General features: G+C 42.2%; 2 protein-coding genes across 6 annotated transcripts in view; one reads left to right on the top strand and one right to left on the bottom strand.

The window, feature by feature from the left end:
• Window positions 1-22,281, top strand: part of TMEM234 (transmembrane protein 234) — a 163,921-nt gene extending 141,640 nt beyond the window's left edge. The window contains exon 6 of one of the 2 annotated variants that reach the window (XR_011201406.1): window positions 22,181-22,281. The gene's annotated coding sequence lies outside the window, so the exon portion shown is untranslated. Of the gene's footprint in view, window positions 1-2,629; window positions 2,766-22,180 lie in introns of those variants that run through there. The other variant, XR_011201405.1, reaches the window with a different exon arrangement.
• DCDC2B (doublecortin domain containing 2B) overlaps window positions 1-25,693 on the bottom strand; it is a 66,889-nt gene that overhangs the window by 25,906 nt on the left and 15,290 nt on the right. For 2 of the 4 annotated variants that reach the window (XM_069223349.1, XM_069223353.1), the window contains exons 3-10: window positions 14,212-14,288; window positions 12,250-12,381; window positions 11,302-11,448; window positions 4,741-4,780; window positions 4,203-4,271; window positions 2,241-2,436; window positions 609-712; window positions 243-308 (exon numbers count right to left, since the gene is read on the bottom strand). In XM_069223349.1, the coding sequence (XP_069079450.1) occupies window positions 243-308; window positions 609-712; window positions 2,241-2,436; window positions 4,203-4,271; window positions 4,741-4,780; window positions 11,302-11,448; window positions 12,250-12,381; window positions 14,212-14,288 (831 nt within the window). The remainder of the gene's footprint in view (window positions 1-242; window positions 309-608; window positions 713-2,240; window positions 2,437-4,202; window positions 4,272-4,740; window positions 4,781-11,301; window positions 11,449-12,249; window positions 12,382-14,211; window positions 14,289-25,693) is intronic. The other 2 variants (XM_069223351.1, XM_069223352.1) reach the window with 2 other exon arrangements.

Below are 25,693 nucleotides of genomic sequence, written 5' to 3'. Positions count from 1 at the left end.
CTAACTCAAGCTAACGTGAGACATATTGCATTGCAAATGCTAGTTATTTCTACTCCTCTTTGCCTGCATCAGGTTCCATCGCACTGTGACCTTCCTCCTCAACAGTCAATGCTGCTGTATGTGAGGAGCACAAGAGCTTCATCTCAGAGAGCAAATCCTTACCCCAGGACATCTCTGTTTCCTCCCACAGGTTGTAAGTCACAACCCTTTCAATTACCCACACCCGTTGCTCGCCATTGTACCTGTTTTGGAGCTGCATCCTTCTTTCTTGTTGTTGTTGTTTCATCCTTGATGGTCTCTGCAACTTGCTTTGAAAACACAAGAGAGTTTGTTCAGCGAGGTCAAACTTTATTTCTAGGCCTTCTGAAATATTTATTAGTGGGGGGAGATCTTTTTGACCTGCAGTGATTGGATGCTGAATGTGTACGTCTGAGGGAGGAGTGTGGGTTTCCTGTGACCCCCTTTATCAAGCGGACATCGTAGCTCACTATTTAGAGGTGCAGTGTGACATTGAGGGTGGAGAAAGCTGTGCAATTCAGCTATTTGAGGGGCTACTACAGAAGTCTGACCTCAAAAATGTTAGTAATGATAAGATAATGAAGAGGTACCTGATCCAGTGGAAGCTCCACCCGAGTGTTTTCATCTTCCAGAACCTCTGAGGCACCTGCGATTTCTCGGCGTGACTGTTTCACTTTAAAAACCTTTGTGGCCTCTATGGAAAAGGAGCAGTGCAAGTCAGATCATGAAGGCAATGACACATCACCTGAGATAGCAGGATCCAGGTTTACTTAAGTTAGGCATGGGTGTTCATGCAATATGCTGCAATTCTAGGTGACGCAAACAATAACATTGATCAACTTTTGCTCACAAATGAATTTTAACACTGAAAGCGGATGTGAGCATATCACTCCTGCTTCAGTCGACACAAAACCCCCAATTATATGTGCATAGATGGCTTACAAAAAGCAAAGTAGCGGGACTCAGCTTTTTGTGAAATATTATCTCCAAACAAAGAAATTTGTACTGGAGGTTGTTGGTTGAGTACAAATCTCATGTAAGACACTGTTTACATATTTAGCACAAAACCACAGCATTATTTGCATTTATGTGAAAGATTAAATTAATGACAAGTGGCTTGCATAAATATGATGCTGCACATTGTTTTGCCATTTGCATTCTGCAAAGCTTTCAAATCTATTTCTAGGACTGCCAATCCACACATCAGATCTTCTCCCATGGAACACCCAGAGAGGCACAGATGTATAAGTTGCTGCACTGCGTGAAGGGAGAGAAGCGGAACAGCACCACAGCTACTAAGACATGGTACTGTTCGACTCTCTCCCTGCACTGATGCTCTTTAGGCAGTCATGCACCAATGCAGACACCCTTGCGCCATAATACAAGGGTGTCCCTTGTATAGGTTTTAAACTAGGAGGGGTCATTTTGAATACAAACCTATCTGTTAAGACTTTTCACACTTTGTATGTGTCCTGGACAAAACAGCACACATGCTATGTGGGAAAAGGAGGAGATATTAAAACATTTATCCAAGCTGCTCCTGCCTTGAGGAGGTGTAGTATTTTGGCACAAATCCCTGTCAACTGTTTTTGGGAGATAGGGATTTGCAACAAAACCCATGGGCGGTTGCATGGGAACGCTCATGCAACACCCATAGAACACCCACTTGACACAAAGTAACGCATGGCAGCTCATTGAGCAATTGTGCGTTATGTTGGGTTACTCTGCAACGCAAATCACAATTTGGGTTGTACAATAAATCCCACCAGAACACTTTCTGTTGAGTTTGTGTTAAAAATGTAATTCAAACCAAGCGCAGCCCATTTGTAAAACTGGACCAACCTTTTCAAAGGTAAAGGGATGGAGCAGTGGTATGTCAGGAGATGCACAACACGAACTCTAAGCATGTAACAATGTCCCAGAATCGAATGCATTAAGTAATCTGGTCCAGAGGCAATCAGGCTCCAAACAGTGCACTTAAGGGACCATGAAGGATGCTAGAAGGATTGGCATTAATGTTCATGTTTTGCTCCCCACAAAAATATCATGGTTGTCTGCCTCCTTCCTAATGTGCTCAATTGCTCCATGTTACTTTTGTGGCTTGCTTCCTTCCCATGGTCCCTGTTTGAAGGCCCTTCATCTGGTTATCAGTCGCCTGATGAGGTCTATGCTTGCCTATATCTGCACTGGTTATCTTCTTCATGTGTCTCCTGTGTGCTCACCTGTACCTTGATTGTTTTCCAGTGGTGGGATGGGGTTGGTCTTGGCATTTGGACGCACACGCACAGGTTTGGCATAGAAGATGGATTCTTCCTCTGAGCTCTTATTCTTAGTCAGATGTCTTCGGGCTGGCGGTGGTGACACCAAGACCTTTTCGGCCTCCGCATCTCCTGTGGATTGCACCCTGCGAGGGTCCAGCTAAAATAACCACATAGAACAATCATTCTCAAACCCTATATCTGACATTTTGTATATAATGATAAGTTACCAGTGCTGAGCATGTGATTTTGCCTGTTGGACCTATGACAGAGTATTTCATTGTATGAAAATATTAAGCAGTGTAATAAAACAAAACGTATTACAAATGTTTTTATTTGTTTAATATACCCAGGAAGTACTACAAATAAATAGTAAGAGCCACTTTGCAGAAAGCATTGAACCACGGCCAGTTATCATGAGGAATACTCACCGAACTTCAAGACTCCCCAGGATTCCACCTGACTCTGCTGCTTCGTGCTACATTGCATCACCATCCATTAGCAAGTCTACCTTTGGGTTATTTTTTGGGGCACACATCAAATTGATCATGCTGATTGTGTACTTTCGTCCTGGACCCTTATTCTAAAACCAACCAGTTAATCTGTGATCTTTTTGAATTCTGACTGAAGCGACATTGGGATTTGTAAGTCCTTAAACGTGTCAGCTGGAGTTGTTTTAGGGAACAGCCATTAAAATTACTTCTCTCACATTACCGTGCCTGGGAGTCCTCCAAATCTCCCAAACGGACTTCATACTTCTTCAGAACCTTTCTTATTTATTATAAATAAATATTAGCTTTTCATTTGCAAGCACTGTTAGCTGCAAAATACGACCCATTGGAAAAGTTAGGTTAAGATGTCACTTCTTACCTGGAGAAGCATATATCCTTTTCATATATGACAGATTAAGATTTGTTAGCTCAGTCAACAGAGAATTTGCAATCACCTTTTATGTTGGTGTAAGGATTACAAAATAGCACTGTACATTTCTCTGGCCAGACTTAACCAGGGCACAGGAAAGGGAAACGGAAGTGATCGCATCCTTCTTTGCTCTGGAGAGCATTCTATACATGTATGTAGCACGGTGATTTTTAAAGAAATTTAAAATTCAGATTTTTCGTGTCCTCGGGATTGGTTCTGTCATTTAACTGTGCACGCTCTGATGGCATTTTTTCAGCAGGATGAACCACACAGACGTCTTTCGTGCTCCCAGTGCTTTCTAACATTTATATCTTCCCGAAACACCTTATCAGAAGATGGGCATTCATTGAATGAGACATACCAGAGTAAACACTTGCGAGCATGGTGTCTAATTTTAGGCCTTTGCAGTTCCACAGACCAGCAGGATCTAGGTTTATAGCTGAGGACTACTGATTGCTGGGTTTACTGCATTTTGTCATCTCGCTGTAGGCAAGTTGACTAAAGTTGAAAGACTGAGCCCATACCAGAGGTTGATGCAGTCTGCTTGCGCTTGCTATTCCTCCAACCTCCTTGTTGGCTCCTAGTAGGCTAGTCAGTTTCCTACTACCACATATGTGTTTTGGGGTATTCTGCTGAACAGAACTTGATGGCATTCTCCAGCTTTACCTTGACCTAACAGTTTATGCTTTAGGTGACCTCAGTTCTGTGAGGTAGAGTGCATTATGCTTATTTAGCAGATGCCAGGCCCTCCCTTTTGCTTTGTGATGTACAGACTGTCATGCTAAAAGCCTAGAATCCTCTTGTTTGATTTTAAAATATTAATATGTTTATTGTTTTCATCCAATGTCCAAGATGGTTGATTTATTCCAAAGTTACATTGAGGCTTCATCAATACAGTATAAAAGAAACAATAGGTAAGGAGAGCATATACTAGGAACAAGGCATTTGAAACTGAAATCCATCCATGAATAACTGAATCCTAGAAACCATCCTCCGGCCTCTTACCTGTTCTGGAGGACTGATGAGGGCGGAATCACTCACCCCATCCTGAGACATACTGTAGTTTTTGGTGAACTAAGGAGAAATGTCAAATATGTTCGGTGAGTAAAGGTGGTGGAACCCCACCCCAACTTTAACACATTTAACATTGTTTTCTAAGGTATGCAAATTATCCAAGAATCTCACCTCAGAGGAACTCCAACACTACGAGCATTTGCACCACATGGCTCATCCCATTTGTATCAAGGAGATCCACCAATTCCACCCAATTCATATTCCAACATAATCTAGGAGTTACTCCGTCCTCAAGTGCTTACTCAGTCTCATATCAGCTGCTGTCTTTGGTTATCAGTTTGTTTGAAACTATTTATAGCTAGTTCCATTCAATCCCGTCCCTTCCTTTATACTTGCCAACCATAATACCCTCTCACTGCACCCCATCAACATCCCTTTTCTACTCCCACTATAAGCCCAAACCTGCTTTCATCCTTATTTTTGAGGACATTCTGCCTGTCCTATGATTGGATAGTATACTATGACTTACTCCATCGTTCTGCATCCTGCGCCTGTTCTCGGGATGGTTCCTGCAGAAAACCAAGATCACATGTTAATTAACTTGCATTCCAGGATCACCATGAGTGTCAAGAAGCCTTGGCATTCTCTGTAATCAATTGCTAGTCACCCATGTCATATCCAACACCATCAGTATTACAAGTAGTGAATGAAGAGAACAATTCCACTAGCCTTTGTGAACTGGTTGCTGATACTGGGAGCACGCGGTTTGAGGTAGATATTAGACCCACAACAATTTCGTCCAGCAAGGTTCTGCAGCCAATTTGCCAAGAATGTCCTTAGCCTCTTGCCAAGGTTATGTCCAAATTACCAGTGGCCCACTCTTAGGAGTTGTAAGCCTTTATACATGACCTTCATGTATACATCCAAAAGCATACCCAACTTCAAAATTTTAATGAACCCAAACCTCTAATGAATTTCTATGTCCGCTGTTAAAAAAATCCAAGTTTATTTTATAAATTTTTGCTTTTTGTATTCATTTCAGACAGTTCTGAAAGAATTATGTATGTCCTTGCGGACGTTTTACAATTTGTAGTTAAGGGAGGGAAGGTATGTTCCAACTCTAGCGTATGTATCCCAGCTTAAGAGGCGAAATAAATTGTTTAATGAGAAAGTTAATCTGTCTTTTTGTAATTAGAACAATTGTAGAATGTATTGCAAATTGCTTTGCTGGTGATACTTGCCAACTATACAGCCGAATTGTAACAGTTTTAAATCTTGTGTTAGCCTAAACCTTTTGGTTTTACTAAAATGATATGTACAATATACTCACCTGTGGGGCTTTCGGACAGTTCTCTCCATTCATCGGTCTTTTACTGTGTCATTCACATTTTTCTACGGCCCACCATATCATACACTTTAAGGCAAGAGGTTAGCCCACTTCAGGCATTGGCTAACTTCACTGTGATTGGTGGCATTCAGCCCTTTCAAAAAGAGCAAACACACACAGAACGTAGTTCCTTTATGTGACAGGGACTATACTGGCACTGTATGATTTTTAGGATCAAAAATATTTTTTTTCTTTAGAGTGATGAGGGCCCCCGCAGTTACCCTGTCAATAACTTTTGTAAAAACCATGTCACTATAAAGCAATGACAAAGCTAAAAGACTGGTGTCCAACGCCAGACCTTTTAGCTTTGCCAATGCTTGTTAAAAGTTGCTTCTGAGTACCTCAATTAATGTGTTGGTCGGTGTTGCTATGTTCAGAAAAGTTTGTTTCGTGAATATGATCTCTCCTTTCACGTTCTTTTTGGATAAGACGGCCACAGTTTATTTCACTCTTTTTGAGATCTCTCGTTTTTAGTATGTTTACGTTTGTTAAGATATATTAAGTGCTTTTAAATTAAGTAGACAATAAAATATTGACTACTCCTACTAGCTCCCACCTTGAAGACAGTGATTCTGTTAAGGTGTTGTGCATATGTGTGTATGCCCTTTTAGGGAGCATAAACAGGTGTTTCCTGTTGGTCCTCACTAATCATTAACAAGTATTTTTCCAGGATTATATGAAATGGAAACCATTGACAATGACATAACATTAAAACTAATTATATATCAATAAAGGGGCCAATATTTAAGTTTGGCGTTAGGGCAAGTTGAAGGGTCATAAAGAGGTTAAGGGTTAGAAGTACCCTGATGGGCGTTGCCGTGCTTTTTCATTGTGCACTCTTAGTCATGGGCTACTCAGTATAGTCACCCTAAACTTAACTAAAAAATTCAACATTATGAAACCCTCATTTTGTACTAGCTGATAATGTATGTCGTAGCTGTAATAATATTTATATTCACTTAGATCCTTTTTACATTTAAGAGTAAGTGTGTTTATGCTGTCTTTCTACAAATAGGTTACTAAGCAGAAAGTAGCCGGATCCATCATATTGTATTGTATTTTAATAGTATTTATATAGCGCTTACTACCCCTGATGAGACGTCGAAGCGCTTTTCGGCAAGTAGCACGCTACTCTGGAACCCCACAAGAATTAGTGATGGATTAGTATCGGGAAATATGAGTACAGTTTTAGTATTATTATGAGTTAATTTGAGCCGCAGATATGACAGTTTGTTAATTAGATTGACTGGAGTAATGGAGGGGTGGAGGAGGAAAGAAATCCAGAAGTGTTAATGGGGAGTATATCCCTCATTTACTCAACCCAAAGGCTTGGGATGAGTAAAGGGGGATGGAGGAGGGAAGAGTCTGTGGAAGGGTTAGGGAGATCATAGTAGTAGGGCGAGATAAATGAGGGAGAATTTATTAGGGTTGTGTGGGAGGTCATGGTAGTAGAGTGAGGTTTGGTGAGTTAGATGTGGAAGTGGAGAGAAGAGCTTAGGCAGAGTTATTTAGGAGATGAAAGTAGTAGAAAGGATTGATTTGGGATGAGTCAGAGTGGGAATGGAGGATAGTTTGATAGAGACATGACATATGATGATGGGTAGATAAGTGTGATAAGATGAGAGCAGGGATTCATAGATATCTAGCATAACAACCCACCCAGGAGCCATGCAATGACCCACGAACATGCCAAGCACAGAAACAACATATACACATACATATATATATATATATATATATATATATATATATATATTTATTTATTTATATATATATATATATATATATATATATATATATATATATACATACACACACACATAGAAACACACATGAATACACACACATATGCACACATATATGTACATAGAATACATCATTAGAACCATGTGTAAATATACTTAGTCAAACAGGTTTAAAGAGTGTGGGTGTGTTTTATTGTTATGGCATAGTAGCGATACATATTTTCTAAAGAACTATAGATAACTAGAAATAGACACAATCTGAAAAAATATTTATCAACATAGGCATATGCAGTCCATAGTTGTTTGAATATGGTGGTTATGAAGAAAAGAGCCAACTCTTGAGTAGTTTTCTGAAGACAAGAAAGTTATCTGTGGCTCTTATAGTTGGGGGTAATGAATTCCATAGTTTAGCTGCTTGAACGGAGAAGGACGTACCACCTATAGTCTTTTTCTTGTATGGTGGTGTTCTAAGGCGGGGTGCCAATCTTGAGCGGAGATTTCTTTGTTGGATGTATTTGGTTAATTTGTTTCTGATAAAAAGCGGTCCTGTTCCATGTATAGCTTTGTGGGTGATACAAAGCAGCTTGAAAGTGCATCTTCTGGCAACGGGTAACCCTTGTAGTGCTCTCAAGGCAGGGGAGATGTGGGCTTGCGGCTTTACATGTAATAGTAGCCTGGCTGCGGAGTTCTGGATACGTTGTAGTTTTTTCATAATTGATAGAGATGATCCATGGTAGAGGCCATTGGCATAATCCAGTTTGGCTAGTACAAGCGAGATAGTAGCTTGCACCTTGTGTGGAAATCCGAGGTGGGGGAAGATGCGTCGTAAAGTCCTCAAGGTGATGAAGCTTGTTTGTGCTAATTTGTCCACTTAGGCATTCATAGTTAACTTGGAATCCATGGTGATTCCAAGGTTTTTAACTTCCTTGGATAATTGAGGAGGTGGTCCGAGATCGTCAGGCCAGACGCACAGAGGGTCATAACTTTTCCAGTCACCACCTATAAGCATTTCTGTTTTGGAGGTATTTAGTTTGAGATGGCTCCAGGTCATCCACTGACCATCGGCTCGGAGGCAACTGAAGATTTTTGAGTTTTCAATGTTTTTGGGGCATTCTAATTTAAGTAGTATTTGTGTGTCATCTGCATAGTTGTAGCATGTGAGATGGAAATCATTGATCAGTTCTGGTAAAGATATCATGTAGATGTTGAAAAGCAAAGGTGAGATGATTGATCCTTGGGGGACCTCTGCTTTTGTGAGGTAGGGTTCGGACGAGAAGGGGGGCGAGTGGATGATTTTAGATCTTTTTTGAAGATAGGAAGTAATCCAGTCGAGAGCAATCCCTTGTATGCCGGCTTCGTGGCGTCTTTGAACTAGGGTGTCATGGTCAACCGTATCAAAGGCAGCTGAGAGGTCCAAGAGAAGTAGTGCAGCAACTCCATTTCGGTCGACTGTGTTTTTAAGATCGTCCCAGATTGCTATGAGTGCCGATTCAGTGCTTCTTCCTGGGCGGAATCCAGTTTGGAAGTCTGAAAGTATAGAATTGTCTTCAATGAATTGTGATATCTGGGTGAATGCTGCTCTTTTTATCAATTTGCCCAGGAAAGGTCCATTTGTGATTGGTCTGTAGTTGTTGGGGTCTTGCGGTTCAACATTTGTTTTCTTTAATAACGGTCGTATGTATGCCTTTTTCAGGTCTACAGGAAAAGTTCCTGTAGTTAAAGAGTTGTTGTTCTTCTTACAGGTGTGGCAGCAGAAGTAGATAGAAGAATGTTCTTGAAAATTTGTGGTGGGCAAGGGTCAGAAGGACAACCAGAAGGTCTGCTTGCTTTGACCAAATCCATAAATTCACCTTGGGATATTTGTTGGAAGGACTGTAGAGGTTGGGTTGGTTTATTCTTAGAGGGTATTTTAGGAAAGGGGTTGGTGCTGATGGTTTTCTTCTGTTTTAAATAGGAGTCCAATGTGTCTGCCTTGGTTGTGTAGTGAGTTGCCAATTTGTTTGTGAAATCTTGAGTAGTGGGATGACTTCCTTCCATGCATGTAGGTTTTCGAAATTCATTGAGAATTTTATAAAATTCCTTGGTTGTAGATTGAGCATTTTGAATTCTGTCTGAGTAGTACCTTTTTTTAGCTTTTTTGATTGATGATTTGTACATTCTGTTAAGTTTGTATAGCTTCAGTTTGTCTTGACTGTTGTTTGTTTTGAGCCAGGTCTGCTGCACCTTTCTGATTTGTTGCTTTATCTTTTTAAGTTCTGTGTTTCTCCAAGGTGTTGGTTTTCTTTTGTCGTGTTTAGTTTTTCTGAGTGGTATTAGGATATCAAAAGCTTCCTGTATGCACTCATAAAGTTTTGGCACATAATTAATTGTATCTAGATCTGTGTTGGCTGTTAGTTGTGTTTCTAAGTCATCCAAATTGAGTTTGCCTCATGGTCGATAGGTGCATGTATGTAAGTAGTTGTGGGTGTGTTGATTTGTGGAGTTGTATGTCGGAAAGTTATCAAATGGTGGTCTGACCAAGTGATTGGCTTGATGCTATGAATAGTAACTAGTTCAGGCTTAGCAAAAATTACATCTAGGATATGTCCAGCGATGTGTGTGGGATTGTGTACAATGCGACTAGGCCAGTGGTGATAGCTTTTGGATGGGGCATATTGGGTTTGTCAAACCAAATGTTTAGATCCCCAAGAATGCATAGGTTGGAGTATAGTGTAATAAGGTTTGAGACTGTGTCTAGAAAAGCATCTGGGAATGTGGAGTTGTTAGGTGGAGGTCTGTAAAGGAGGAGAAAGTTACAGGAGGAAGTTGGAGTAGGGTGGCATCCGGTAAGGAGGGCTTCACAACCTTGTATGGAGATGTTGTCTGTTTTACTGAGGTTCCTTGCCTGTTTGAATATAACCTTGCATTGCCAAAGGAGTGCATCTATTGCAGTGCATGAATGGTAAAACATCTTTTTGATGTAGTGGAGGAACGTTGATACTTTGTATGCATAAGGCTTTTGTTACTCATTTAAACAGCAATCTCTCTTTTGACTAAGGCCGGAAATGCAGAGCTATTTGTGCCTGGAAGTGATGTTTCGAGGATACTGCAAGCTTAGCTGGCTGGTAAGCCTGTTAGATGATATCCTAGCATTAAGGGAAATATTGGGGTGCATCCCACTAACGTGTATTTGTATGTGTTTGTCTGTGTCTGGCTGACCACTTCCACCTCCATGATTCTAACTGACCTGTCCATTGTGGTGGCAGCACAATTGTAGAATTAGCAAACTTGACGACCAAACATGAGCGCTGTGCTCGCTGCAGGAAAGTAAGCTGCACACCAAAGAGTCTACCGGACTGACACATCTGAGTTTCAGATGTGGCATAGTAGTTTGAAATGGACTGGTCCTTTTGAGAAGTCAGTGCATGTGATTGGTCCCATTTTGTAATGGTACAGAAGAGCTAAAATTCACTGCAGTGGAATGCGTAGAGGGGGTTTCCCATAGTTTAAGTGAATTCATGCATTTTCACCCATCAACTTTGTACTGTTTAGCTGACCTCTTCCTGGCGGGTCAGTTTAGCCCTAGGTGACTTCTCATTAGTTTCCATCCCTATTCTTCCTCATTGTGTATCAAAGCTGACCTACGCCTAGAATCAGTATGACCTTCACTGACCTCCTTAGTGTCAGCTGAGCCATAGCTGAGCTATCACTAGTGTCAACTGAGCATAGGTGAATTGCCTCAGCTCCCCAGATCTCCCTAGTTGTCCTCCTCTTTATGTGAGCATGGGTTTTTGAGCTGTACCATATCTACATCACCTTAGCTAACCTGCATCTAATATCAGGCAGCAGCTGACCTCTCTGTGGTATCACCATGGGCCAAGATGACCTCGCTGACTCATTCAATTGTCAGCATATCTTTTCCTGAAATTTCCCCCTCCCTCCCAAAACTCCCCCAAGACCCCTGGACACCCTTACTTACAGTAAGGCCCTGTGCGTGGAATGTTTTGGCACTAGCAGTTCCATATATGGTAAGCTTTTGTACTTCTCAGCTCCCACGGCTACATAGTACTCCCCATGGCTCAGTTCTTCACCGCTTGAGATGGGAACACCATCCAGAGTACACAGCCTGAAAAGAAAGCAATATTTATTCATGCATAAATGTGTCCAATTCTGGGTTTTCCTGGTTCAGCTTTTCGCTTTCATATTTTTAAGTCCAAATTCCTGCCCATACGTTCTCATTTTTGAGCTTCTGGCGTAGCAAATCACTAACCCTTGAATGAGAAATGGTGCAACATGCTTGCTCTGTATTTATACTAGTGTAGAGATTTGGTTTCTGTCTGTCTCTCATATACATGCATGCAGGAGATCTGCTTTGTCTGGGAGACCTTCAGAATCTCAGAGACCCTATTCCCCTCATCTAGGCATTGATTTCCTCAGGCTGACTGAAGTTAGTGGTATCTGTCATACCTTCCACCTTTGATTAGATGAAAAGTACAAATATAGACCATTCATACGCAAACATCACATAGGGCCTGATTTAGAACTTGGTAGATGGGTTACTCCATCACAACGTTGATGAATATCCTATCCACCGAATAGGGCATAATGGGATTTAGATTTTGGCGGCCAGGACATCTATCACCATCTTGATGGAGTAACCTGTTTCCCAAGTTCTAAATTAGTTCTATATTGATTAATCTATGGTTACTTTGAATATCAGGCTCTGTTGTTCCTGAAAAATCATACTTGTTTTAATGAGCCTGGATGGATGAAATGCTGAGCAACTCTTGCTAGGATTCTCAAAATTATCTCAGTCTACTAAATTACCTTACTGCCAGAAAGGGGTTAACTCTCTCAAGCACCGTGACTTCCACAGCTTTGAGCACATGCTTTAACCAGAAGCCCCCTGGGTCTGTCTGGTACTTACTTTCGAACTGCACCACTTCGCAGGGAGGCCTTCTCGGTGACCAAGCTCAAGACTAGTTCCCACTCTGCTAGCGTTCTCTTGGAGAGGAGCACACGGAATGGGGGGCTCAGGAGGTCGCCATTTCGAAACACACTAGAACCAAAGAAGGGAGAAGGCGTCATAAGCCTAGTCTACACCCATACAAATAAGACTCAGCACACCTGCGCACACCATAGGTGTAAGAGGAGGCTAGAGTCTGTTGTATCTGTTTTGCATAGAGGTGATCTATTCTTTATAATCTCTGCTGGGCACAGGCGCATTTGAAGGAAACCCTCCTCACGATTTTGATAATAAACCTTCAGATGCAATCCGAGTGTAATGCACAGTCTCACATGCAACGCCATATATGACATCACTTTCACACCACAAATTCGGCACAGGATCCTGACACCACGCCTGGATCTGGGAAGGTGGATCTGAGTGCACATAGCTGTGGCATGGACCACAATGTGGTGGAATGACAGACCACACACAAAACCCACCTGTTCTTCATATATTTTTATTGAGAGTACATTACATTTTTACATATTTACAGGTACGTCTTGGCTATGTACTGTCCCATAACTTTCAGTGCTGATTCATTGACACCTATGAATACTCAGAGTTAAATCAGGCTTTTTGTCTCTTGTCTTCTTCTGGACAAGATAAATGGGTATGGTCAGTGTGCCTGGTGAGGTCTGTTGAGAGAGTGTCAAACAAACAGAGGGTTGGATGGCTGAAACCAAGCCTCATAGTCTGCTCTCATTATGCTCTTCTAAGCCCCCACCCCTTCTTCAGTGGCCATGGAATTATCCCCGTCCCTTCCCTGTGAAACAAAGGTAGCGATGTCAGGGAATAGGTTACTTAAACCATCATAATCATTATCATACTCTTACCTGGCACTAAACCTCAAACTGGATATCCAAGCACTAGAAGGTGAAAGCAGAGTGGATGCATCATGAGAAAGTATTTTAATTGTTCATCTGAACCTCATCACCTCCTGGCGGGACCTTCGCTGTACTGGAGGAATATTGTACAGCTTAGGAGCACAATATGTGGCTTTCACCATGCTCTTATCCTTTTAATCCTAGGATTAGCTTGAAGTTTATGCAACTCAAGTGCTGATGTCTGAAAGGGTGGTACAGTTAAGATGTTGTGATTTGGGTGTATGGGCGCCTTATCAGCAGGAGCAACCCACCCATAAAAGTAACCAATGCAGGGCACATAGCATTCAATGTTAGGTGAAGCACCACATTTGATGTAAATATAAATAAGGCATGCAGTGAAGCACCACATTTGATGTAAATATAAATAAGGCATGCCAGGTGCATGGCTCAACTTGACCACCTGTTGTTAGTAGCTAGTCCTAGCTTTCCATAGACTAGCTAGAAGCACTTACCTTCTTTAAAGACTAATAGATTTGTTCTGCCAGCATCCCTGTAACAGCCCTAACACCTCCATTAAGAATTCTATGGCAGTGTTTAAGTTCACACCTTTTTGGATGTGCCTTTGAAACTACTTGATGATGATGAGATGAACTCCATAATGTTCTTGATGCAGAGTTCTGGGTATGTACTGTTCTGTTATTGCTTCACAGGTAAACGTTAACATGTGAGAAATAAAAATGAGGCCAATTGGCATTTCATAATCAGACTTAATTCCCATCACATTAGTGGGTGTATAATGTTTCATGCCACAGAGTCGGACTAGATGCCTTTATCTCGCCTCTGTATTGACATGTCTGTAGTATGCAAGTAGTGCTTGGATTGCTATTGTGAGTGATGGTTATTAGATTGACACAGACCCATGGTGTGTCTTGTTGACGTACAATAGGTACAGTTTCTAATTGTTGATAGAGTCCCCTACCACATCTTTCAGTTTTATTGAGTGCTTTCACCAATCATTCACAACAGCCCATTCCAACATCGCCCAAGGTGAGCTTACTGTATGATGCAAGGCATCTGGATGTTCTTCCTCCAGCGAGCAGATATGTTCAGTTTTCGATTCATAGCCATTCCACCCTGAAATCAAATCAAAATGACATTATTGATCAAAAGTTAAAAAAACAAAAAACAAAAAAAACAAAGCCTCAGACCATCCCTTCGGCTTCTCCACCCCCTATCAAGATGTGCAATTAAGGTTAGGCAGTGCAAAGGTACAGGGCATGTATACAATGCAACCTGGTATCCACACTCATTACCCACCTCTTCACATCCCCCTGCGGTGGGATATACAGACCGAGTATAGCCCACCATTAGAATCTTTTTCTGAACATAGAGAATATGTCCCCCCATCTCCATGTCCTCAAATGGCCAGTACACCACGAGAAATGTTAGTTGGGGACAGTACTAAATACATAGGGATAGTAGATGCCACATTTACACTTCATTTAGAGGACGAGATGTCCCCCACTAGGAAAAATGAAGGTATACCTAATGAGGGGTCAGGAGAGGCACAGAGAATGGATTGGGCTAGAAAAAAAGAAGGTGTTTTGCAAAAACCAAGTACCAACATTAAAAATGAGACAAGAAGGTTAGCTTATATACCAGAAAGTCCTCCCACAGAGTGCTGGAGGTTTATGCACCCAGGAGCAGAGGGGAATAGTGTAGGCAAGGGTGTCACAGTACAGGAAAATGGACGGGTAGACCAAAGAGCGACTTGGGAAAAGGAGGAAGGGCCCTTGAGGCAGTCAAGGGCCCTCACTGGGCCACAAATGATTGAACAAGAAGGACTAGAGGACACAGTCTCCACGCATAGCAGCTTCGGTGAAGAAGATCTGTATTTAGAAAACTCCTACAAAGGATCAGAGGGGACATTAGATGACATCACTGGACATGTTAAAAGAATGTCCCTTCTTGAGGACCATAACAAGGAACAGTCACAATATGCCTGTGAGAGATAAGAAAACAATAAGACAGGACAGACTTTACAAAAGATGCCAAGAGAATTACAGAGATTAGTATTTGATGGGACGCATGCACGCCCATATGAGAGAAAGGGAACATTTGATATGGCAGGAAAAATGACACTGAGGAAAGACACGGCACATGCATTCCCTATATGCCCTGGCAATAATTTGACGCCCAATGATATAGTAGTTCAGTATGAAAATAGTTGGTATAATGTTGTCCTTTTTACTGACAACCTAGCAGGTTGGACAGAAGGATTGGCATCACAGATGACACCATGGCCGCAAGAGGGTTCCTTTGAACCCCGAGACAAGGCTAATGCAGAAATGTGCATTTTTCAGGGCACAGGGGATCCTTACTGGGATTATCCCTATATGCAGAAAAGTCTAAGAGTGTGGCAGAAATATGCTCGTAAGTATGACTCTCGTCACCCTACTGGCAATAGGACTAAAGTCCTGTCACAACTGCCCTTGATATTCAAGGGCCCAGGGGCACCTCAGTATATACCATGGCCCCAGATGGACAAAGAAAATCTTTAAAAACAGTTGCCAAAACTTGCTGAGGGTGCTGGGAAATGGATAGCAGCTCTAGCAAAACATACTGCAGGGATTACTCTTGCAATAGGGGACATTAAGAGTTTACTACGTTCCCTTATAGGAGATGAGACAGACCTACTGTTCACAAAGGCAGGAGTAAAGGATGTGACATTGACCAACCCAAAATGTGATGGGGCACCCTTTAATAGAGTAAGGGGAATTGTTTGGAAACAACTGAGAAAAATGTATCCTGACATACCAGACATTGGGTCCCTTATGGCACAAACAATGCAGTCAAATGAGGACCCAGCTCAATTCCTTAGCAGAATGAAGGAAAAATGGACACAGGAAGTGGGGGAGAGTTGGGATGTAACTGGACAGAATGCAATACTATTTTACAATATAGTGAAAAAGGGTCTGCCAGCTGAAGTGCAGGATAAATTAGATAATATAGTGGCATTAGAGGCCAATCCATGGATAGAGATACAAGCACACATAATAAATTTTTGTAAGAAGAGACAAGAAAAGGAAAAGAGCAAGAAAGATAAAATAGAGAAAGCAGCAGCTAAATTAGTCTAGCAAAAACTGTCTAAGAAAACAGAGGAAGGACCTGCCACTGCCACCACCCAGTTAGGTGCAGTGTCCCTGGGAGTGCCCCCTTCAGGCACCCCAATGCAACCGTACCAGTATGCCCAGAGAAGCAATAACAGGAAAAATGGAAGAGGAGGGCGAGGAAGGTTTGGGGGAAATAGAGTAAACACATTCCAGAGTGGACAGACATGTCACTATTGCAAGATGACAGGACATTTCATTAGAGACTGTAGGTTTAAAAAGGAAGATGAACTTAGCAGCCAGACAAGTGCAAATTATGGCCAACAAATGGTACAGTCTGGTGGCCTTGTAGCACAACCTGCCACGAGTCCCCAAGTGATATATCTCCCACAGCCCCAAATACAACTGCAGCCTCAACCACAGATACAGCCTCAGCAGTTACAGCAATCAGTGCCCCAAATACAGTATGGGCCACACCTGACAGTGCAGCCCACCTTGCAGCACCAGAACTTACAAGGAGGGTTAACTGTCATGGGAGGAAGCCCATTCCAGCAAAACTACATGGGAGGATATGCCCAATGAAGGTGCCCAAGGAGAAGTCTCATGTGTCCAGTCTTATCGGTAACCCACAGGCCAGACGAGGAACCCACCATGATGGTAGCCATAAATGACAAGGAGTACACCTTTCTCATTGACACTGGGGCCACTAGGTTCTGTATCCGTGAAGGGACTGCCATTGTCAAATTTATCAATGGACACACAAGGGTTCTCCGGGGCTATAATGAGGGTTCCATTTACTAAACCTGTGGAGATGGAAATAGGGGAAGGTATGTTGATGGATGTTTCTTATTCTCCCCAAATTCACCAGCTAATCTGCTAGGACATGATCTTATGGCAAAATTAAACATGACTATTCACTTTGAAGAGGATGGGACTATGATCTGTTCAACACCTGGAGTATCTAGTACACGCATCATGACAATGGTTACACACCCCTCAGATGGTAACCAAGTTAGAGCCAGACCTGTAGACATTTTAGCTTTTACTAGAGCAGTGTACACCATCATAGCAGAAACACCTGAACTGACAGGGAAGCTAGTTGAATTACCCAAGAGCTTTCTCTTTAGACGACAGGGCCCCTATTTTAAAATATTAGACAAAGACCTCATTCTGGAAATAGTGGCTCTAGACGTGTCTCCCACCTATGGGACACTTATGGCAAGTGACCACACTGGTGCGATGTGGCCATGTGTCATCTTTTATGATCCCAACATACAGGTGGGCGACGTATCAGATGACCATTTGTTTGCTGATGACCTTAGAAAGACAGAGATTGTTTTTCAAAACAGTATACCTCTACGCACCACACTGGAGACAAAGCCTGTGATACCAATAAATGTCTCCACTCCTATCAAAGATAATGACCTTGCACAGGTACCCTCTAACTTGTGGACAAAAGGCCCTTATGATGTAGGCCTTGTCCGCACATCAGTACCATTCAGAATAATTTTGAAGGAAGGAGCAATACTACCAAGAGTGAGACAATACCCTCTATCCAAAGAAGCAGAGGAGGGCATTGCACCTGTTATACAGGCATTGGTGGAGCAGGGAGTCATATACCCAGGTGTATCCCCCTGCAACACCCCAATTTACCCTATAAGGAAGGCCAAGGGAAATTTGTGGCGCATGATTCGAGACCTGCGCCCCCTTAATGACATAGTGATACCAGAATTCCCTGTAGTACCTGACCCTTCCATCATCCTAACCAACATACCCGAAGATGCTAAATACTTTTCAGTCATCGACCTGAAGAATGCATTTTTCAGCATTCCCCTGCACCAAGACAGTCACTATTTGACTGCATTTTCCTATCGCGGCTCACAGTACCTTCATTCCCGATTACCTCAAGGGTACTGTGAGTCCCCTAGTGTCTTTAACAGGAGGGTCAAGAATGACCTCACTCATTTTCAATGTGACAGCACAGTGTTGCAGTATATAGATGACCTACTGATCTGCAGTCCAGCAGAGGAGCAGTGTAGAAAGGACACTGTGTCCCTGTTATGCACCCTTGCTCAAAGAGGTTACAAGGTAGACAGGGACAAATTACAGTACTGCCAGGAAGAAGTTCAATACTTGGGGCAACTGCTGTCAGTATCAGGCCGCCAAATTATGCCTCTGAGAGCAGAATCCATTCGGCAGATGACAGAGCCTGAGACTGCGAAAGTAATGCAGAAGTTCCTAGGCTTATGTAATTATGTCAGACAATGGGTTTTTTACTACAGTACTTTAATATCCCCACTGCCTGCATCTATCAAACAGTCGTAAACTTAGAAAGACAGGATAACATAGACTACGGAGATGGAACAAACCTTCAGTAAGCTAAAAACAGAGATAACAAATGCACCAATGTTAGGAACACCAGACTACAACAAAGAGTTTTTTCTTTTTTGCCACTGTAATGGCCAGGTGATGACGCCTGTCCTCACCCAAAAGTAAGCTTTAGGCCACAAACCAATTGCATATTTTAGTGGCCTACTTGATTCTATCATGAAAAGCCATTACCCTTGTGAACAAGCACTAGCCACAGCAGCCTTTGCAGTAGAGAAAAGTGCCCCTATTGTCATGGGTGCACCTCTGACACTGTATGCTGAACATGCTGTGTTTGCAATAATTCAGAAAGCTAAAACAACATTAACAACACAGAGAGTATCAGGCTATGAGATAATATTATCATTACCATCCTTGAAGGTGGTTAAATGCCACATAGTCAACCCTGCTACCTTCTTTGCACACCCCATTTCAGACACTGACGATGATGCCCATGATTGTGCCACATATACTCCAGATGAGTGTAGCCAAGCAACAGAAGACCCCATTCCAGGTAGTGTTGTATATTTTGTGGATGGGTCTTCCACAATAGATCAGGACACAGGGGTAAGACATATGAGTAAGAGAAACTACAACGTGAGCTACAATAATCATATATACTCTGAAGATTAGATGGTCTTCCGAAGTGACGCCCTATAGGGCTTGATAGATACAAGAATGGATGGAGATAGATTAATTGAAATCATTAAAAGAAGTAATACCGGACTGCTAGACCAAATCAAATAATGACACAGAAAGACAAAAAACAGTCACGACAAGAGAAACTTTAATAGAGTGCTAAAAATGCGCACATAATAGTGAAATGAAAGAATTATAAATTGTTGAACCCTAATATTCTAATTCAGACACTCCACAGTCAGACTAGACAACAATGAACAATATCGTTAGATCAAAATTTTTCTTGCACATATGACAACATTGATAGGCCGGTGGTCAGAGCGATACAGCACAACTCTTCAGACACACTGCAGATAACCGAACAGATAACTTTGCCATCTCAATATTCAGCCCAGGCTGCTGAATTAGTAGCTTTAGTGGCAGCCCTCAAACAAGGGGAAGGAGAAACAATAACAGTATACTCTGATTCAGCCTATGTCTCTACAACAGTGCATTCCAGCATTATGCAGTGGAACAGACGGGGATTTCTCAAGTCTGATGGAAGCCCTGTCATGCACCGCCCCCTTTTAGAGGACTTGATACAAGCTTTAACACTGCCACATGCAGTTGCAGTAGTGAAATGCTCAGCCCACACTAATGGTCAGGATTTTGTGTCCCGTGGAAATGCTCTGGCTGATTGGGCAGCCACAGATGCAGCAACATGCCCTCTTAGTGACACACATACCACAGTTTTGTTAGCTAGTGAAACATTGACACCTTCAGACCCTTTGAATGCATCCAGACATTACACGGAGACAGCTCATCTGCACATAAGAGAGATACAAGAAAAGGCCCCAGAGCATGAGAAACAGTTGTCAGAAGCCAGAGGATGCAGACAGACAGGAACAGATTTAATATACAGACAAATGTCAACAGGGAAGCCTGTCATGACCCAAGCATTGCTACTGATAGCTCTAAACCAGCTACATCTTCCTTCACATACTGCTAGAGACAATATGTCCCTCCAAATACGTCAGGATTGGTTTGTCCCTAACTTACATGAGATGATTACAATGTGCATACACACCTGCACAGTGTACCAGCAGTATTCACCAAGTCCCACCTCTAAGGTAATAGCTTCCACAATACCTCGCCCACAAGGTCCCTTTAAGGAACTGTACATTGATTACAATGATATGATTGACATATGCAATCATTATTGCTATCTTATAGTTGTAGTCTGCCCATTTTCAATGTGGATTGAAGCAGGACTTTGTGTTCACTGTGATGCCAAGTCTGCTGCTAATTTTTTGATCCGTGAGATAATACCGCAATGGGGTGTCCCTGAGGGGATCAGATCCGACAATGACACCCACTTCGTCAATAACATATTTTCTCACCTCACCACCTTGTTAGGAATAACACATAAATTGTTCTCAGCTTATCATCCGCAAAGCAATGGAATTATGGAGCGCCTTAATGGCCTCCTCAAGAACAAAATAAGTAAACTATGTGTGACATTGAAGAAGAAATGGCTATACTGCCTCCCTGTGGACCTCTTTGCTTTGAGAAATACCCCAGGATCAGATCACCATTTGACTCCTCATCAAATAGTGACAGGTAGAACAATGAGCACATTTGTGCCATCAACTAGACATAAGTTGGAGACTGAGAGTGCACCTGAAGTTGTACAAACTGAAATGAATGAATACATGTCTGAGCTAACCAAAGTTGCAAAGTTCTTCTCCAAACAGGTTATACGTGCAGCCAAGAAGCACGCCCACGCATCTTCTGTAAAGAATCAACAAACACCATTACCTTTGGGAACTTTAGTATATATTTGCAATTTTGTCAGAAAGTGGAAGGACTGCAAATTCAATGGACTCTTCCCAGTGACAGACAGCACGACTACAGCAGTGAAAGTCCAAGGCCACAAACCATGGTACCACCTCCAGGACCTCCGCCTGGCCCCAATCATGCCATCCATCCATTTGGACACCGAGAAGGAAAAAGAGGGGGGAGAACAGGAGAAGCAACCTGAGTAAAGCCTCCCTTTAAAGCTCCAATATTAGGCAATTCTTCTTTCCAGTTATGTATTTTATGTTTGTTTTTCTTCCTCGGTGCACTGATATTGATGTTTTTAGCCCTTGGATAGTTTTATTTTTTTGATCCTATATTAATTATTACACGCATGCGTAGAACTGTTGATAATGATAGTGACAATCACCCTCTCCATACTGCTTTGTTTGATAATATGTGGTTCCAGCACATGCATAGTATAGACACATCCACGTCCAACACCAGTTGTTATGTATGCTCTCTCATCCCCCATGCTGCTGGAGTAGATAGATTGCATCTCCCAACAGAGGTATCCCCAAACATTACACATTGTCTCCTGCACCTATTTTTATGCAGAATGAGAGCACAGCTACAACCAACTCACGTTAGCCCTGTTACTGCACTAGTTAACACAACTAGATTTGACACCACCCCAGAAGTCCTACAAGTCCTGACAGAAAAACAAGAGATAATGGAAGAGATATCAAAAATGAAGAAAGCAGGGCAAAAAAGGTCTAACCCAGATTGGGAAAAAGGGGTATTACATCAAGGTATTTTTGGAAGGTCTGACCCATCATCTGAATGTAGTAACTATTTAGCTAAACCCCTGCCCCCTCATTGCGCAGGCAGGCCAGTTCTTAGTATCACAGGATCAGTACTTGCCCATGATAAATGGCAAACCGAGGCCAAAGTCATATGAAGAGCAATATCATTATGGAATGGCACTGAGACACAAGGTTCACTAAGTTTTAATAAGATAATAGGCCAATGTCAGGAAATATGGGATGCGAACATACAGAGATATACATGGACAGGAACTACCATACACCCTAGAATAGCAATGAAATTAACACAGTTTTCTCTTTGTTTCAGAGGGAATGGGACAGAGAAGGTGGGGAGTAACCCCAACTGCAACATCACCACCTACAACGCTGATATGCAGGGCGGCACCTCCAGCTTGATGAATCATTACTGGATGTGTGGGGCCCGGCTCCACATGCAACTACCCCCAAATTGGAATGGCCTCTGCTCCCTAGTGACTTTGCACCCCCCTCCCTGGTGATACCAGGTGTGGACATCTCTCAGTTACATGGCTATCCCATGAGCTGTCCAACAATCTTGCTTCACCATTACCGGACAAAACGAGCTGCTGAGTTTCTTGGTACTGAAGTGTGGAAAGACGTTCCACAGGAACATAGACTATTTAATGATGCCCAAATCTTTTTTGGTAGCATCCTACCATTTATTCAGGCGAAAGCAACTGCACGCTGGCAGCAGATCACACTCTTTGAATTGATGAAGACCATAAATGAAACCAAAGATGGGTTCAATGCTCTCAAGGAAGAACTCCGAGCCCTTAGGTTGATGGTAATGTAACACAGATATGTACTTGATTTAATGACGGCCATGGAAGGAGGGGTGTGTAAGAAGATTGGATCGGCCTGTTGTACTTATGTGCCGGCCAATGATGCGGACAATGGGACATTAACTCAGGCCATTCAGACATTGCATGATCTACAAAAGAAAATGATCGATGAGGGGGGTGCCCCTGATGGGTGGTTCGAGGGCTGGTTCGAATGGGTGCCGTCCTGGATGTCGGGGTTGTTCAAGGCCTTGTTGCCTTTGATCGTGTTGTTGCTCTTGATGTGTCTTATTTTTCAGGTAATAATAGCATGTTGCAAAAGGATGACAGCTAAATTGGGAGTGACGGAGTAGTGGGTATGTGGTGATTCCCCAAGTTTCATTAGTAGATGGGAAGGTAGGAAAAGTAGTTGAATAATCAACTAGAGGGGGGGAATGGTGTAGGAAGAATAGGAACACATCACATACATCACATACATACAGACATAAGTTCCCAAATCCCAATACAAACATTTTAGGCTAGGAATAGTTGTAAACTAATGTAAGTAGTGAAAGGCTTAATACATGACATGCTAAAATAAAGACAGACTGTGGGTTCAATAGAAAAGGCAGTTCATATTTAGGACTAACAAACACTTATTACTTAGGAAACTTATACCCATGCTGCATTGTTAAGTTAGCTGTGCTGAAACACACAAGAGGCCCAAGCCACATTAGAATGAGAGTTTTTCTTGAAAGCTGCACCAACTGTTGCTTTCAAAATGTTCACTTAGAACGAACAGGGTGGAACAAAAGGGTGTATCCTGCCTTAGCACAAGGGTCCTAAAAACCACAAGTCATTCATATCTTGGTGAGGGGAACTGTGTATGGGTCAGATAAGCATTAGCACAAGGCAGGGCTGCCGTGAGCATCAGGTAACATATAATCACTTGTTGTGCAGAAAAGATAGAGATGCAGAATGACGTCAATGTACTTACCCACCCATGAGGTGACCAGTAATCGTGCATGTGCTCTTGTCGAGAGGTCCCTCTCCCCTATTATCTTATCTGTCCTGCTTGTTCTTGCTTACGTCAATGCTGAACTTGTCAGCATAGTTTTCTGTGGTTTTTACAGTATAAATACCACTGCTTGTAAACGAGAATTTGAACTTCAGTCATGGCCCCTGTGTTGAGACTGCCTGTTGTTCCCAGCTGAAAATCGATTAAACCTATATTATTGTGTCAAATTGATCTGTCTTATTTTATTAACAGATTTCCCTCTAACAGAAGCCAGGGAGCCTTGGCAATGCATGTTGTATCTTGCGTGCAAGAAGGACACGCACACAAGCAGGCAGGCCCCAAGAAGAAAAAAAGATAGAGGAGTCAACGCGCTGTTGAGAAGAGGTGACGCGCTTGAAATTGGCAGTGCATTCAAGCTGCGTTGTGTAGCTCACAGCTGAAAGTTTGTTGATAATCACATTTGGGCGTTGTGATTTCAGCTAACAAACTGATGCAATCAACCCAATAACTTGTCCTCTACCTGTAGTCTGTGGAGGAAAGTGAGAATCCAGGTTTCGTTTCAAGCTAGTCACATTGATCACATGACAGAGGAAAGGTCATGTGATCCAAAGAGGAAAATACCTTAGTACAGTACAAGCTTGTGTTCAGATCACTCATGGTCAAGGTTTCTACATACACCTGCATTACAACAGTCTTTGAGTTCACTTTAAAAATATATATATTGTATTTGCAAAGAACATTATTTTTTTTCTTTGACTATAAAGTTCAGTAGTTATTCCCCCGGCATTTTTGTTGCATCATGGTACACCATCAATGTAGTGGGAGACTGGATTGATCTGTTTGAGAACTATCTCATAGCATTGGATGGTCAATAATTTATGCCAGAGAGCAAGACAACCTTTTTGTTGAGCACTTTAGGCAAACAGGGGCAACTCACTTTCAAGTATTTTCCACAAGTGTTGGATGATCGAGGTCAGCCTCTAGAGGATATGTACAAAGAAGCAAAAATGTGGTTAAAACGCAAGTTTGCTAAGGAGGAGAATATTGTAATGTTTAGGTATAAATTGTACATCAGACCACAAAAACCAGGAGAGACTATGGAGGAATTTGTTTTGGGGCTATGAGACGTTTCTATCAAGTGCTGTTTTGAGCGGATGACTGACGAACTCATCAGGGACCAGTTAATGGTCCAGTGTAGGAGCAAGAAAACACAGGAACATTTACAGGCAGCAAAGAACCCTATGCTAAAAGGTGCTCTTGCCAAAGTTGTGGAGGAATCTGAATTATGTATGAAAGAGGTGGGGAGAAGAGATCTTATGAGTGTTGGCGAGGAGACAGCTGTGGTTAACAGATGGGAAGAATGTCAAGAGAATGTGGGTGCAATCAATCTCAATACTAAGGTGGGGAGCAAGGGGCAGAAGAGTAACAATAACTTTGCAAAAGGTAGTAAGTCATGCAACAGGTGTGGGAGTTTGTTTCATTGTTCAGATTCCAAAATATGCTTTGCAATCAATACGGAGTGTAGGAAGTGTGGTCTCAAAGGACATTATGCCCTTATGTGCAAAGAGCCAAACGAAACTCGGGTAGCAGTTGCAGAGGAGATTTGGAAGGATAGACAAAAAGACCGGGTGTTGGTGGTTGGTCAGGGCACTGAAGTAAAAAGGAGGAAGATCAGCCCTAAGGCCTCCTTTGAAATTGTGGGTCATAAAGTTGAAATCATGATAGACTCTAGGTCTCTTTTTACCATTGTCCCAAGGAGAATGTACAAAAGGGAATGGCCTCTTGTACCACTATTACCCAAGGTTATTAGTTATAGGGGATACCAAAGAAAAAGGATTGATGTGTTGTTTTCAGACTATTATCATGTTCCAATCAAGGCAGGTAAAGGGGAAGTGTATGTGGAAGAGGATGGCCCGCCAATTTTGGGTTGGGTGCAGCAGTATGATCTGTGCATTGTTATTGATCCACACGTTTCCAACCAGGTCCTAGTGATAGAGGAGGTTGGGTGGAAGAGGTGCTGAATGAT

Source organism: Pleurodeles waltl, chromosome 3_1 (assembly GCF_031143425.1).
Source record: "Pleurodeles waltl isolate 20211129_DDA chromosome 3_1, aPleWal1.hap1.20221129, whole genome shotgun sequence".
NCBI lineage: Eukaryota > Metazoa > Chordata > Amphibia > Caudata > Salamandridae > Pleurodeles > Pleurodeles waltl.
Note: the sequence above shows the minus strand (reverse complement) of the source record. Positions and strands in the feature narration are given on the sequence as shown.